This window comes from Perna viridis, chromosome 2, assembly GCF_037379345.1.
Source record: "Perna viridis isolate PV_CMFRI_1.1 ecotype Kerala chromosome 2, ASM3737934v1, whole genome shotgun sequence".
In the NCBI taxonomy this organism is placed as follows: domain Eukaryota; kingdom Metazoa; phylum Mollusca; class Bivalvia; order Mytilida; family Mytilidae; genus Perna; species Perna viridis.
Window position 1 is genome coordinate 68,647,598 of NC_142446.1, and position 17,081 is coordinate 68,664,678.

Sequence of the window (17,081 nt, forward strand, 5' to 3'; positions counted from 1 at the left end):
CGATGTTAAGAAACAAGTTGGGTACTAGTGTTTTAATTATCGATGTATTCAACGTACATGCTCATTTCAGACGCGTATTTTTCAGTTTCGATATGACAATAATGATTTTTTCATAAAAGGGAAATTTTTTGAATTTCATATTTTCTTCAACTGTAATTGGCAATTTTTCAAATACCCTGCTTCAAATAAGATTTTCAATATTCAAACACAACCATGTAGCATCTACACTTTCTAATGAGGCAAGACAATTCATACTTCATACAATTCATAACGTATTCTAGGCCATTTCGGCGAAAGAATGGTACCCCACACCCTCTAAAATCTCCGTGAAAACCCACAATTTGAATGTGGTAGATTAGCATTTTTAAGTGGTGTTGGATACATGAATGCCAGTCATCACGTGCTAAAATGTGTGATAATCTGTTAATTCTGAAATTTCCCTTTTTTAATGTTTTGTCGTCTTCGGGACAATTAAAGCATACTTGCTAGACAATAAGATTCAAACAAGATCTCCATAATAAATGCCAAATAGACACTGTGTACAGTTCGTGTATGCTATAAACGATCATTTTTTTACATATTTGGGAAGAAATTTAGTGGGTAGTGGTTACCATCATCCGCCTAAATGACCTGGAATACGTTTAATTGTGCATTGTCTTGGCTCATTAGAAAATTCCCCTTTTTATGAACAAATAGTAACTGAAAAAATACTCCCTTGAATTCAGAAGATATGTTGGATACATTGATAATTAAAACAAAAGTACCAAACATGCCTATTGTATCACATATTTCTTGATTTGGATTACGGTTTTTGTTGTACAAAAAGGGAAAAATCATGTTCGACGCTCTCAAACTCCTAGTTTATTCTAGTCTGACAAATCGTGGTATATAATTTAAACTTTTAGCGAAACAAATCAACCAACTGATATTTAAGTCATCGCACGAAACAGATTGTCGACGGCCGACAGCACCATGCCATTATACGATCACCTCGACTATAGAGAGAAATAACTCTCAAAAGGTGTTGCCTAACAACTTGCTTACATGTATATTTTTGTAAGACATATCATAAGGATCATCTCATTATTGAAAAAGTTTCTTTCTTTCTGTAATGGTTTTACTTGCGTTTTAAACACCGGTTGAAGGAAGACTATTAGCTACTCGACTCCGACCGTCCGTCCATCAGGCCTTAGGATATTTTTTGTGTAATCAGTACCTTAAGTGCATTTGAACACTGGGCAGAGTTTAGTATTAATTAATGAACATGAGCATTCCTCCTTATAGAGAAATTTGAAACCTTTCACAGTTGGTCAATTAAGTATTGCAACACTATACAAGATTGATACAACTTAGAATTTTGATTGCAATTAAATACCCGACACAGGATAGTAATTTAGACAGAATCTATGTAGCCCCATTTTGCTCCTAATTCCTATATGGTTCTTAAAACAACTCCTTAAGTCAATCATAGCCTAGTTACCATTATTTGTATGGTAAATTATCAACCAGCAATCAGGAAAATGCATGTTATTGGCCCCTTTTTTGTCCCTCTTTCTTGGTTCAAAATGGTTCAGGTAAGGCATCGACCATTTCATACTTGAGGAGGGGAGAAGCTGTGATTTTTGAATAAAAATCAAGTTATTCCAAATTTGAGCAAAAATGTTTATTCAGCCGGGAACGAAAAAAATGTTATGATTCAATATTTCAAGAATATAAACTTTTAAAATTCCAATGCATACAAAAATGTTTTCGTGCCCACAAGTTTCTTAGAATTCCAGATGAAGTAACGCAGATGAACTTCCGAGATGTTCCGAAATAGCTGAAATGAAAGAAAATGCATAAGAAATTCCGATAAGGAGTATACTTGCTAGTATACAAAAAACTGGGCATATTATAAACATCATTAAATAGCAAGCGGACATGTCTAAGAAGACATATAATAACTCAAATATTGAAACAAAATGATTTATGAATCTAATCTTTACAAATAGGTATTTTTGATTGTCCAGGAAATGGGATGAAAAATTAGTAGTCATCTATAACATTTCGGTGTATTCGCGATCGGTTCATATTATGACATATCTTGGGATAGTCCTATGACCATCTTACGACGAAGATTAAGTTGCACAACAAAGTATCTTATTGTTATGAAGATAGACTTAAGGTGGTCATAAGGAACCGGTCATTATTTATCTCCCGGGGTGGGCCGGCAAAATCTAATTTTACATTGGACAGACAGAACTCCCCCTCTTTTTCAAAATACGGAAAAAGATTTTACCTCCTATTTCAACTTCTGAATGTGCATGAAGAGTTTTTACCAAGTTTTAAAGGCATTAAATTAAGAAATGTAAATTTTATTGTCAAAACTATACTTCAGTGTCCATATTCTTTACATATTGATTGATTTTTGGGGTTTAACGCCCGAGCAGCAATATTTCAGCTATATTCAGGCGATGAACATAACAGGATGATAAAATGAACAAGAAATGACGATGAAATGAAAAAAGGGATGGGACACAAGGATAATAGGGTCGACAAATTTTGATTGCCACAAGATAACAGGAAGGGATGGGTAGAGTCGGGAAACTTAGCCTCCTGTGGCGGAGCGCAAAGGTTCCTACTCCTATCGAATACCACAGCAGGGTTCTTTATCGTGCGAGAACGTCACGGTGCACCACTATGGTTTGCGGTCAGGTTTTCCGTATTATAGCCTGATAACCCCAGCATGTAACATGCCAGAGGTACCCCATTCCACCACCTGGGGCACACATCCCAGTTGCTCTGTAGGTAGAGCGCCTAGCCCCCGGCTAGGACTCTGAGCACTATTTAGTCTCCTTTTATGACAAGTTTAGCGCTGCTGCAGGCCTATTCCTTTGACACCCGGACCTCCGCGGGTTCTTTACATATTGAAAGCATGTATTATTTCAATGGTATGACATACATCGTTGTATATAATTTGATGTCAAATTTTCATTTTTAGATCAAATTAGTCAAAATTTGGAGAAAATCTGGCCAATGTTTTTGCTAACAATGTTAATGATTCATTTTATTCTCATGACAAAGGTTGAACATGCATTTCACAGAAACTGATAAAAAATGTCACAAAATTTCAAAATTGCCTATAAACTTTAAACAACTATGAGTTAGCCGCTGGATAATTTGCATGCCTCTAACAAATTAAATATTATTTTACCTACTACCTTTCGGCATATGTTCCAAATACATACTTTATTTTTTTTTACATAAACATATGTAATTAAATGTAAACTACTAACTTTTCGTAGTCAAAAAGCACTCAGTCTGACCGTATATTTATAAGTGATTTACAGTCACTGGCTAAATATAACTTTTTGTAGTGCTATTGTTTTGAAGATGTCACACGAATCGAATTAAAAACGTTGTCTTCTCTGCTTAAAGTATTATCTTTTTAAATTTTAGATATACATTTAATTTACAAAAACTAAGATAAACTAATTTGGCTCCTACCAAAATGGTCTTTGTGGCAGTCTCGCATTTTGTTGCGGCTTTAATCTAAATTATGTACATGTATATCGGTCTCAGTAAAGAGGGTAGCACTGATATGGACGGAGCGTCAGCGACGTCCTATACATGTTTAATTATGAATGGCTAAAAATATTCTGACGGAAGTCGAAATTTGTCGACACGAATGTAGACGATTGCGCAAGTGCGGAAGCGCTGTTTTGTCTTTAATATGTCGATCGATACAATGTTTTATTTCATTCATTTGGCTGTGTAAAAATGTATAAAGCTTTCTCAGAAAAACATTCATACATTCTCTTCGCCGAAAAAAAATTTTCAGGCAGCGTATGAGAAATTAAAAAAGACCTTGCTCACAAGCCGGTCTCTCAGGCAACGATAGCGCATTGAGAAGTCAGGATAATGACTAATTATGTCTTGCTTATCTGAAAAGGCGAGAAATATAAACACCACTTGCAAGGGGAACTGGTATACTGCTTCACATGGAAAGAGTATTTGTGATTTAAAAATCAAAATGGTCTCGTTTGTTATATATTTTTTCACCTAAATGACTACTATTGTCGAATTCGAATTCGAGGTGAAGGTCTAAAAATGAAACGGAAGAAGCTTTTCAGAAGTCTCTAAAAATTCTAGTCCTGATAGTAGTAGTATACTATGAGTTTTAGAAGTCGTATTTCTCGGGAGGTGCGGGGATGTGCATCCGAATGCGCATGCGCATGACGTCACATCCGGTGGTCAATGACGGAATTGACCGGTAGAGGAAGAGGGACCGGAAGTGGACCTGGGCTATGACCGGAATTGGACCATGGGTGATCGGAAGTGGACTGAGGTAGGGGACCCATAAATGGAACATGGGGACCTATTGATGTAGGAATGGGGTTTAAAGGTTGGGAGGGGGAAACGACCTCCATAGGTATCCTCATTAAGTGTCCTTATTAGTGTCATTATATAGTATATTATAAACAGGTAAGTATAAAAAGGGGGTGTATTTTGACAAGAGTTATCTTTCTTTGTTTATATTGCTTTTTTAATTTTTACATTTTCATAACGTTCATTGGTTTTTAATTATTTTTGTAAATTAATTGTAATTTCATTGTCTTTGTGTAATAATTGAATGGGGACTTCGAATAGATTTTAAATTTTGATTTGATTTTCTTTGTGTTCAATGGACTGTGTAATATGAATAGATGTCTCACGGATTAGACAGATGTTTGAAACTTTCCATTTTCCTGGTGATTTCAATAGCCCTGTATTGATATTTAACCATTTTTATTGTGCTTTATGAATACATTACAGGTGTAAGGACGTGTTGTGCAATGTTTACAACAAAGAAATCAATTTTTATCATTGTTTCAATTATTTTTGTTTAATATTTTTTTTATTCAGTTTGAAATTTTGACTAATCAGTAAAGATTATCCTGACTATCGCAAGGTTTACATTTGGAACGTTAATAGCTTTTGAATGGTGTATTGCCTTTCATTTCAGATTTTTAAAGTCGACCATTTCATCACTTATTACAGACCCACTCAATGTTTTCATTGATTTTATCCATGTTATGGGGCTCTGTCGGGTGAATTCCTTTTTTCATATTTTCAATGTTTACATGTCGCGTGTACTTGATTTGACCCGTTATGGGGTTATTTGGGTTAACCATTGATTTGTTGATTTTTTTCTCTCCATATTTTCATTCGTAGTTTGTTTCCTACGCCCTTTTTTGTTTGAGACTTGTGTGCTCGTTTAATGTTTGTCTTTTGTTATTATAAGGAGATTGAACATTTTACTGCTATAGTATTTTCGATATTTGCATGTCGCGTACACAGTTTGAATGTGTTATGAGGCTCTATCGGATAAACCGATTTCTTTTTCATACTTTCATTGTGTACATGTCGCATGCTCTTGATTTGACCAGTCAAGAGTCGGAGCCAAAAGTCTTTAGAGTAGGACGTAAGAGTCAAGAGTCGGAGTAAAGAGTCAAGAGTCAATATTAAGGGGTCAAAAGACAGTAAAGACTCAAACATAGCCTCAAAAGATGGGGTTAGAGTATGAAAGGAATATCAGCGAGAATACTTGCAAAAAATAGTCTTAAAAGTAAAAGTAAAAAAGAATTGTTATCATTTTGTTCTCAGTTGTCGAAGAAGAAGGTCGTCGTTTACAAGATTTCTTCGACCTGTCCAGAATGCAAGATTATCTTTACAAGAAGGTATAATATGAAACGTCATTTTAGGAAAACTCATGGATACCCGGCTTTAATTGATGCACTCTATCGGAGTGAAACAAGGTGTTCTCCTTATCCTAGACCATCGCAAGGTTCACTGAGTCTATCACGCTACGAGAAGCAAACAGACCAAGACAGTACACATACGCATCCTGTCCAGCAAGAGACAATCTTAGAAAGACAGAATCGATGCAAACTGGCTTATCGGACTACCATACTTTGATGATAGAACTACACCAATATGCTTTGAGAAAAGAAAAAAAAACCGAGATACTTGAATGGACTACACCAAGACCCTTATACTTCGATGAAAGGGCCAAGCCAATCGATCCAGGATGAAACTCAAGAAAGCTTACCCAGGGACCCAACTGAAGAAAACTTTTTCATACATCCGACAGACGATCCCCTTGCTTTCGACGTACCCAAAGATACTTGGACGACCATTTCATGCCGTGGGCCCATCCCTTTAGCAGTGTCATAGCAGGACCCACCGGAAGTGGAAAAAGATGTTTGTACGTCGATTCGTACAAAACGTGAAACACATGATGATGCCTAGACCCGATCGAATAACGTGGTGCTACGACGTGTACCAAACCATTTATGGAACCATGGAGGATGTCGACTTTGTACAAGGACTCCCCGACCTTGACACCTTGGATCCCAGAGAGAGAGACACTTGCTTATTCTAGACGATATGATGAATTCGGTCACCGAATCTGTCTCCCATCTCTTCACGAAATATTCTCACCATAAAAATATAAGTGTCATGTTGTTGGTTCAGAATCTGTTCAACAAAAACAGGTATCACAGAACCATCAGTCTGAATGCTCATTACTTGGTTATGTTTAAAAATCCCAGAGACGTATCACAGGCCATGACCATGGCCCAACAATTGTTTCCCAAAAAGACAAGCTACTTTATGAGTATGCCACTGCCAAACCCCACGGATATTTATAGATCGACATGAACCAGGGCACTCCCGTCAACTTGAGATTGAGAAGCAACATTTTCCCATGGGAAATTCAGGATGTGTTCTTTGATGAAGAAAAGTTTAAATAGAGATGTAAAAGGATATGTTGTCACTTCTTGGCCGACTCCCAAAAGGAGATGGACGCATCCGGAGCAATAAAGATTTACAAGGTAGTTCAGAATATCAAATACTAGTGGAAACCAGAGCAGAATATCGTGCATCCTTGTATAAGAAACAACGACCTTAATAAATCAAGAAAATTACAAAAGTTCAACAAGATGAATCATATTGATCTACGGTGCCAGAACCTGAGAGGATTGTTCATCAAGAAAAATGAGGCGCTATATGGGAAATACAACGAACACCACCAGAAGTCATGTAAACAAAAGGAAGTGAAAACAGAGTGGAAAAAACAGCCTTGACGCCAATGATACTCGGACGGCAAGACTACTTATAATAAAGCAGAATCATCAGAAGATCGGATCGTGAAGTGTTATTTGAAGGGGACGAAGAACACTTTATGGAACAGACCATTGAGCAGAACCCGGGTTTGACGACACCCCGCGACGAATATATGAATATGAATTGTAAATAAAATATAAAAGGAAAAAAATACTTGTTGTGTAATAAAACTATACTAAAGAAAGACCTCCTTACAAAAAGGGTAGTTCAAAACCGATAACACCTATTAGTAACAGCATAACAAACATATTTACAATCAGAGCCTCATAACACAGGTCAAAGTGTAAGTAACTTGAAAACATATTATGCAATAAAAAGTTCCTTCTAAAAAAACCATCATACAGTACTTAAACAAAAAAGGGGTGAAGAAAACAAACCACGAATGAAATTATAGAGAGAAAAATATATTCCGTAGTTCAATGGTTTACCCCCACAACGGGTCAAATCTAGTACACGCGACATGTAGACATTGAAAGTATGAAAAAGAAACCGGTTTACCTGATAGAGCCTCATAACACATTCAAAGTGTGTACGCCACATGAAAATATCGAAAATACTATAGCAGTAAAAAGTTCAATCTCCTTATAATAACAAAAGACAAACATTAAACCACCACACAAGTCTCAAACAAAAAAGGGCGTAGGAAACAAACTACGAATGAAAATATGGAGAGAAAAAAATCAACAAATCAATGGTTAACCCAAATAACCCCATAACGGGTCAAATCAAGTAGCAGCGACATGTAAACATCGAAAATATGAATAAAGGAATTCACCCGATAGAGCCCCATAACACGGATAAAATCGATGAAAACGTTGAGTGGTGAAATGGTCGACTATAAAAATCTGAAATGAGCATTCAAAAGATATTAACGTTCCAAATGTACAACGTGCAAACCTTACAATTGTCAGGATAACCATTAGTGGTCAGTCAAAATTTCAAACTGAATACAAAAAAATACTAAACAAAAATAATTGAAACAATGATAAAAATTGATTTCCCTGTTGTAAACATTGCACAACACGTCCTTACACCTGTAATGTATTCATAAAGCACACTAAAAACGGTTAAAAAGCATTACACGGACTATTGAAATCACCAGTAAAAAGGGAAGTTTCAAACATCTGTCTAATCCGTGAGACATCCATTCAAATAACACAATCCATTGAACACAAAGAAAATCAAATCAAAATTTAAAATCTATCCAAAGTCCCCATTCAATTATTGCAAAAAGACAATGAAATTACAATTAATTTACAAAAATAATTAAAAATCAATGAAGTTAATGAAAATGTAAAAAATTTAAAAACAAAAAAATATAAACGAAGAAAGATAACTCTTGTCATAATACACCCCTTTTTTAAACTTACCTGTTTATAATATACTATATAATGACACTCATTAGGGCACTTAATGAGGATACATATGGAGGTCGTTTCCCCCTCCCAACCTTTAAGACCCCCCCCCCCTTATGGGTCCCCCACCTCAGTCCACCTCCGGTCACTCAAGGTCCACTTCCGGTCATACCCAAGGTCCACTTCCGGTCCCTCTTCCTCTACCGGTCAATTCCGGTCATCCTGCCCCTTCCGGTCAGTTCCGGTCATTGACCACCGGATGTGACGTCATGCGCATGCGCATTGGGGTGCACCTCCCGAGAAATAAGACTTCTAAAACTCATGGTATACTACTCCTGATGACAAAATAGGGGAAGTTATTCTTTAAAGTTACGATTGTTAATTGAGAGAACATCGTCAATAAATCGAAACATGACATCTTATATCTACCTTTTTTAAACATCTTTCCTTTCACAAGAATTTGGAGGAGCTCCGATTCATGTAACTAAAAATCAGATCGGCTAGGATAGGGGCAAAACTTTTGTCCAATGGAATGCCTTTATTTTGCGGGAAAATGTTTCTCAAAAGTGACAAATATCTTGCCTAGGAGAAACTCTTTTGTTCTGTAATGGTAAAATATGTCAAGTCAGTGCACTTAATTGTATTTACATTATCAGAAACATTCTAATGGCACATTTTCATGATATTGGGAAATGTTTTGATAATTAAAATCATTACTTCAAAGTTTTCCAGATATGAAATACACAAGTTGCATATCTCTTATATTAGCTGTTACCAAATGTCATACAAAGAAATTTGATAAAAGTAATACTATTTTTTCCGAACAGTTTTGCATTAAAGTTACATGTAGTGAATTCTATAACCTCATTTTTTTATTTCCGAACTCATTATCGATTTCTTTCCGAAAAACTCTTTTAAAAAGGGTGTCTTAACTAGACAATATTGTAATTTATCACGATATTATTGTGTTCTCCTAGAAGGCGAAACCTTTTTGTCACAGTTTGCGACTTCTTTGGGGTTTTTCTTAATTTGTTTTTATTTTTGTTTTCTTCCCGTCTAACGCAACACTTTACAAGTGTTGTATAGATAGTCAAACTTATTCGATATGATGATTACTCGTCGTGTTTTTTGTGAAAGAGAAAATAATCTAACTTCTAACAGAAGAATATGTCTGCTTAATTTTTGCATGAATATTTTTATACGAAATAGGGCACTTTTTATAGATTTAAAATGGATGAATTTGACGGTCAATAGTAAGTCATTATGGAAAATGAAGTCAGTTGTACGAGGCATCTTCCCGAATATGTGCTTCAAAACGGTGGCAGTTGTACGAAGCATCTTTCCGAATATGTGCTTCAAATCGGTGGCAGTTGTACGAGGCATCTTCCCGAATATGTGCTTCAAATCGGTGGCAGTTGTACGAGGCATCTTCCCGAATATGTGCTTCAAATCGGTGGCAGTTGTACGAGGCATCTTTCCGAATATGTGCTTCAAATCGGTGGCAGTTGTACGAGGCATCTTCCCGAATATGTGCTTCAAATCGGTGGCAGTTGTACGAGGCATCTTTCCGAATATGTGCTTCAAATCGGTGGCAGTTTTACGAGGCATCTTCCCGAATATGTGCTTCAAATCGGTGGCAGTTGAGGACATTTACCTAACATGCATGTACCGGTGAACATGGCCCGTACTCTCGAGGTTTAGTGGATATACGCGATATGGCATGTGCTTTAATGAAGAATACCGTTAACAATGGTAGTCGCTACTACACCTACATGTATATAACTTTCATTAACCACTAATTTTTATTATTTATTTTTAAATTTATCATTTAGTTCTTTTATAGACCTTTAGTTCAGAAATGTACTTGTGATATTGAATAGACATGTTTTCAGTCGCTAATATTGTAAGCGACTTCTTGCGCTTGTAATTTCAGTACTTTATATTCGCATATGATTTGCATAATTATAATTACTACTACACGTTATGCTGCAGATCTGTGCCCTGATTACCGCCATAGAGTCGTCACAAGACTATATTTAGATTACAGACCACCATTTCTACTAATACATCCAATGAGCATTTGGAACGTAAAAATAGTCCTACGCAGAAATTACTATCTATTCCTCATAGTGCTGTGAAAAAAGTTCTTATTTTGTTTTAAAAAATAAAACTGTTTCTGAAAGGAAAAACATTTTTGTACATTTTTAAGTGCATTTTTCTTCTTGTGCTGTAAAGCCTAATCTCCATAATGATTTTTAAAAATACCTCTATCTTGTGAAAACACTGGGACTTCCTATGCTATTTATAAACACTTCACTTGAGGTGACCTGTGCTGCACTGCAATTCTGCAACATGTAACCCCAAATGCCATTCTGAGGATTGTGAGCTGACATATATTGTATATAGAATTATGCTTATATATAGTCCTCTGCAGGTTAAAGTTAAGGTTAAGTCCAGAGAAGTTACTAATGTAGTGAAATTAGCATTGAAGCACTTGGGCAGTGGCATTAGTGATTTCTAGGCTATACATGTCATATACATTTTAGCAGGACCCCGATATCTATAAATATTCACTGCCAGATGATTAATCTGGTTCCTAATCTGGTCCACTGGTCAATATCATAAGCGACCCAAATGTCGCTTAAATGTACCTCTTTTAAGTTTTTTTTTTTTTTTAGTTTGTATAAGAACGGGAAGTTTACATTAAAAGATGAAATGATCTGTTAGCAATGAATTTATGTAATATTACCGAATTTCCGATTCAAACACAGGGGCTCGTTACAGTTGACCATATAGGTCATATTCAACATTAGGGCCCCGATATCTATATATACACATTGCCAGTTGTTTAATCTGGTTCCTGGTAACCAGTTGTTTTGAATGAAATCATTCTGGTCATCACGGTTACGGAAAAAGTAATCATCAAGTGAACCAAGATTCTAGCGGTAGTCACTCGATTTTAGAGCATAGCGCATTTGTACTATTTCGGCTGTCGAAAGTAAGGCAAAATCAGTGGCACAGAATATTTGAGGACTAGCGACTTTGAACACTTCAGTCTTCGATTTAATCATATCAAGACTGAAATTTTTTTTATTATCTAGGATAATTATCGGCTATTTACGAGGATGGATCGGTAAAAACCAATGAAACATCGGAGAAATCTATGACCATTTTCTTTTAAACCTTTAAGTTAATTTAAAAACAGAAAACACATCAGGTAAATTAAGGAGACTTTTCTAAATATCTTCAAAACAAAATGCCATCTGACATGTTTAACTCGATTAGTTACTTCAATCGTTTTATTATTATACGACAAAAATTTTATAATGTTTATCTGTCGACATTTTTTCACATTCAAAACATTTACTGCCACTAAGCAATAATAGCAGAATTATTATATAAAGAAGAATAATTCCCATTTTTTTTCTACAAACCCTTTGATGATAATTTCCATAGTCCTACACTAATCGCTATCCGTTCTTGTGAAGGTTTTATTAATTTTTCTTTCTTTATGAAGGTCTAAAATTTGATCATGGTTCAAATCAACAAAATGCATGCATTTTAACATGTTTAACTATTTTGTGATTGTAACTTCATCGCAACTGCCAGGTATCGTCTGATCAATGCTATCAACAATAAACACTAGATAGATAACTAATAAGGTGATACTCGGGGTCACATCTTGGGTCATAAAATGGACATACAGATTCATAATAAGAATCAACGGCCTAACAATATAAACAATAGAAAAAACAAAAGTGGCCATTGTTCGGAATAATTTTGCATTCCTGTTGCAGTCATTGCATCCGATTTCTTCTTTTTTATCTTTCCACACACAATTCTTTTCCTCACCAAATATCACTAAAATAGAAAAAGGGGTACAAAAACATTAGATCATTTAAGAGTTTTGTTTTAAGCAATGACTTAATTATCTTTTGTACAAAAGGAAAGCAACTCGTTTAAAAAGTTATTCAAAGTTGTTTTTTCTTCATTTTATTGAAGGAGAAAACCCTTCCTAATAGGTTGTAAATTCATTTGATGGATGTTCATTTTCCCCTTAAGCAACTTAGCATATAATTCACATATAGCTATGAGAAAAACATTGCCGTTGTATGTAGTCTTGTGTAATCTGTTTTTAAATCACATTTTCATTATATAACTTAAATTAAATCATTCAACAAAGCTAGGACGAAATACTTCAAACCATGGAGGCTTTATCCAGGCGACAAACACTAATCATTATTATCAACTAAGCCCCCTTCCCAAAAACAATGGACCTTCGGTAAAAATAAATCCCATTTAAGCTTTTCATGGTAACTTATCATTCTCTTTTGTTGAATGAAATCGGTTTGTAAATGGATGCGCTATTTAACTAAACACGGCTCCATGTATTTATCTGAGACATGATTATCGAAATTATCTAATTAATGTTAACTGAATGAGTTAAAGAAAAAAAAATAAACATTGCTTATAAACCTACTGGAAGATGACTTACCTATCTTTGATTGAACATTCTTAATATCCCCATGTATTAGGAAGATACTTGGAAAGTAAATTAGAATATATTCTACTACTGTAATTGCTATTGATGAGCAGTACGTGCACAAAAACTCAACGATTGGCGAGAAACTATCATTCTGAAGAGTGAGGAATGTCTTTATATCGCATGGTTTTCTACTGCTGCCTAAAAAGACCCCACTGGAACATAAATTGAAGTTGCTTCTAATGTAGAAAATGAACAAAGATGATAATGAAACAAAAGCTATATAGGAAATCTGTATCGTAGGCGAATTCAATTTACATTTGCTAAGTGTAACGACTATCGCAGCAAACGATAATTCGAATATAAACGTCGGTAACGTCGCTATATCGTTAGCATACACATGAATCGCACAAAGGTCAAATTTACTTTTTAACCATTTCAGGCTGCATATGCCAACATTTAAAAGTCCAGACGATATCAAAACAAGAAATACGAAAGAGTATTTGTGTTTTGAACGGTGAAATGACACAAAAACCATGAGACCGGCCACTATCGTCGGAATAAGTATCATACAACTTAATAAATCAATGTACTCCATGTGTATAGGGTGGTTGCTAAGTTGTTACTTAAAGGATGCAAATCACCATCTTTCTGAAAAATAAACATAGGTACATTAGGGTGCACTATACAGTTACATTAAGGCGCACTGTTTCGCACACCAAGTTACCTCGGTCAAATTTTGTAAAACTTAAAATTAAAAGTTGAAATTTGGTGGATGTATTGTTTAAATGTAGTTAAGCATTTGTAACATATGTAATGGTAAACAGGTGTAATTTAAATGAATGGTATCCGGAATGTTTCAGTCCCCTACGGTATTAGCTTCTCTCCTCAGCATCAGATGGCTGATTTTCAAAATATCTTATTTCGCACGAACTTTTGGAACTAAAATTGTGAGAGAATGAATCGAAAAGGGCCTTATTATTTTTACCCTTTTTTCCACCTACTCCATGCTGTGGTAGTGTCCAAGTGCCTGATATTTTATAAAACATAGTAATTGGCTGTTAGTTTTGGAAAGGCACCCCTGAGTTGTACTAAAACTCAGTAATATTTCTTTCAGTATGTTACCATGGCTACTGGATTTTATAACAATAATCACTAAATTACTTATAAATGACTTGAACCTCCACACACTAAGGATTTCAAAAATATGCACTTTTTTATGACAAAACACTAGAAAATTCTGTGCGGACTGCCTAAAAACAGCCTTTATTTCAACAAAATGAGACCAAACTTTCAGAAATGACCCAACTGTATTGTACTACCTTAAATAAAGGAAGTAAATAGTCGTAAATAAGGCAGAAACGTGTAAGAATTGTTGTAATTTTACTTCCGTATCCAATACACATGTACTTGTATACTCGGCGTCACATACATAAGATACTGTTAAAATTTGAATAAAAATACTTTCTACAACTTTATTAAATTGTCTTAAATGACTTGCTCATTCGTTTAGCCAAACGGCTTCTCCCTAAACATTGAATCGTTAAATTCTGGTGAGATTTTAATTCTCGGTCCCAATATTTACATTGTCAAAAGTCAGCCATGTTAACAGTGATCGGGTTGCCAGGAGATGTTGTTTATGTTTAAATGGTTTGTCCAATACCGAGAAGTTGATCAAGCAGACGATTGTCACCGGAGTTTGTCCAGTATCTTGCTCACATTGTATGATGCTTTTAAGATAGAAGTGTCTGTGTGTCTGTATGCTAGCGGTGACTGCCTTTGTATGGACTACTTTATGTTATGGATGTGAATTGAAGATTTTATAGATTTTTTTTCATTATTAAATGTGTATATATTTTTACAACCGACCGATCCTAGAGGTATCAACGAAATCACCTAACCTAACCCCAGGAATACATGATAGATTTGGTAACGACGAATCCCCCTAAACCCAGGATAACAGGACAGATGTGGTAACAACTAACTCACCAAAATCCCAGGATACCATGATAGATATGGTAACCAAGCACCTATCTAAACCCATGATAGATATGGTAACGACGAACCCACCTAAACCAAGGATAGAGTAGGTAATGATGAACCCACATAAACCCAGGATAGACATGGTTACGACGAACTCACCTTTACCCAGGATAGATGTAATAACGACGAACCCACCTAATTCCAGGATAACAGGATAGATGTTGTAACAGCGAACTCGCCCAACTCCAGGATTACAGGATAGATGTGGTAACGACGAACCACCTAATCCCAGGATAACAGGATAAATGTGGTAACGACGAACCACCTAACCTCAGGATAACAGGACAGATGTAGTAACGACGAATCCACCAAATCCAGGATAACAGGCTAGATGTAGTAACGATGAACCCACCAAATCCAAGGATAACAGGATAGATGTGGTAAAGACGAACTCACCTAACCCCAGGATACCAGGATAGATTTGGTAACCAAGCACACATCTAAACCTATGATAGATGTGGTAACGACGAACCCACCTAAACCCAGGATAAATGTGGTTACGACGAACTCACCTTTACCCAGGATAGGTGTAGTAACGACGAACCAACTTAAACCAAAAATAAATATGGTAAACGACGAGCCCACCTAAATACAGGATACCATGATAGATAGGGTTAACGACGAACCCACCTTAACACAGGATACTAGGATAGATGTGGTAAAGTCAAACCTACCGTACCCATGACAACTGGATAGATGTGCTAACAACGAACTCACCTTACCTCAGGATAAAAGAATAGATGTTGTAACAATGAATCCACCTGCATCCTGGATAAATGCGGTTACGAAGAACCCGCCTAAACCAAAGGAAAAATGTGGCAACGACGAACCCATTAACCTCAGGATAACAGGATAGATGTGGTAACGACGAACCCACCTGACCCAAGAATAGGGAGAAGACTTTATAAGTTTGAGTAACTTGTGTCCTATCCCATTTGTTCTAGTTGAGCAAATAAAATTGTTATAAACTAAACCCAAGGATAAAAGGATAGATGTGGTAACAGCGAACTTACCTAACCCCAGGATTACAGGATATATGTGGTAACGAGGAACCTCACTTAACACAGGATTCCAGGATAGATATGGTAACGACGAACCCACCTTACCCCAGAATACCAGGATAGATGTGGTACCGACGAACCAACCTAACCCAAGGATAGTAGGATAGATGTGATAATGACGGGCCCAACTTACCCGTTTTTTATAAGCACAGTGTAACAGTTTGTTATTAAGAGCTAAAATTCATTCAGTAAGAAAAACAAAGATTGATTGATTGTTGGGATTTAACCTCCGAGCAGCAATATTTCAGACCAAGTAACCTCTCAAAGCCCCTTTGGTACATCATTTTTATGTTTTATTTAACATGTTTGACTCAAAAATGTTGTTTTAACGATAATAAATTTATTACAAGCTGAAGCTAAATCAAAAATTAATGTTTAGTGGTGGATAAAGCGGGGTCCGAGGTTTGAAATCCCCTTTCCAAATTAGTTGAAGAGTTTTGTTCAATTTGTGCAGAATTTGGGTAGAAAAGGCAAATTAAAGCCTAGAATCCCCCCCTCCCCCGTTATCAAAATTTCTTGATCGGACCCCTTCCCTTGAAAGTTTCTTAATCCACCACTGATGTTTACTTCCATCAGAATATTAAATGCAGAGAATTCATTTTTTATAAAATATCTGATAATTTTACTATTACACAAACTATTATAAATGCTGGCTACAGGCAAGGTGTTGTATATTATGTGTCATATAATCAAAGTTGTACATGTGCTACATAGTATAAAAAATTAAATGTTCTATCCACGATTGAAGAAAAAGAGAAATTCATATCACTGATGCAGTCATGTAAATCGGAAAACAAAAACAAAAAACAAAAGTGCTGCCTTCAAACGTGATAAGCGTTTTCTAAGAAATATGATAGCTGTTCGCCGAGCGCAGCATGATACGACCACAGCCAGTTGAACTCAAGTGTGGACACGATATTAATGTTTGATACTTAAAATAGGGACTTACAGTTCATTATGGACACAATAACTTATTTAGACACAATATTGCAC

The 17,081-nt window shown here is 35.8% G+C and overlaps 1 protein-coding gene across 1 annotated transcript; it reads right to left on the bottom strand.

The window, feature by feature from the left end:
* Positions 1–11,786: 11,786 nt before the first annotated feature.
* Positions 11,787–15,103, bottom strand: LOC148626670 (uncharacterized). The gene is made up of 3 exons (XM_088570839.1): positions 14,486–15,103; positions 12,997–13,635; positions 11,787–12,362 (listed from the first exon to the last, which is right to left on the bottom strand). Exons 2-3 carry the CDS (start codon positions 13,580–13,582, stop codon positions 12,076–12,078), a joined length of 873 nt encoding a protein of 290 aa, XP_088426965.1. The 5' UTR covers positions 13,583–13,635; positions 14,486–15,103; the 3' UTR covers positions 11,787–12,075.
* Positions 15,104–17,081: the final 1,978 nt, after the last annotated feature.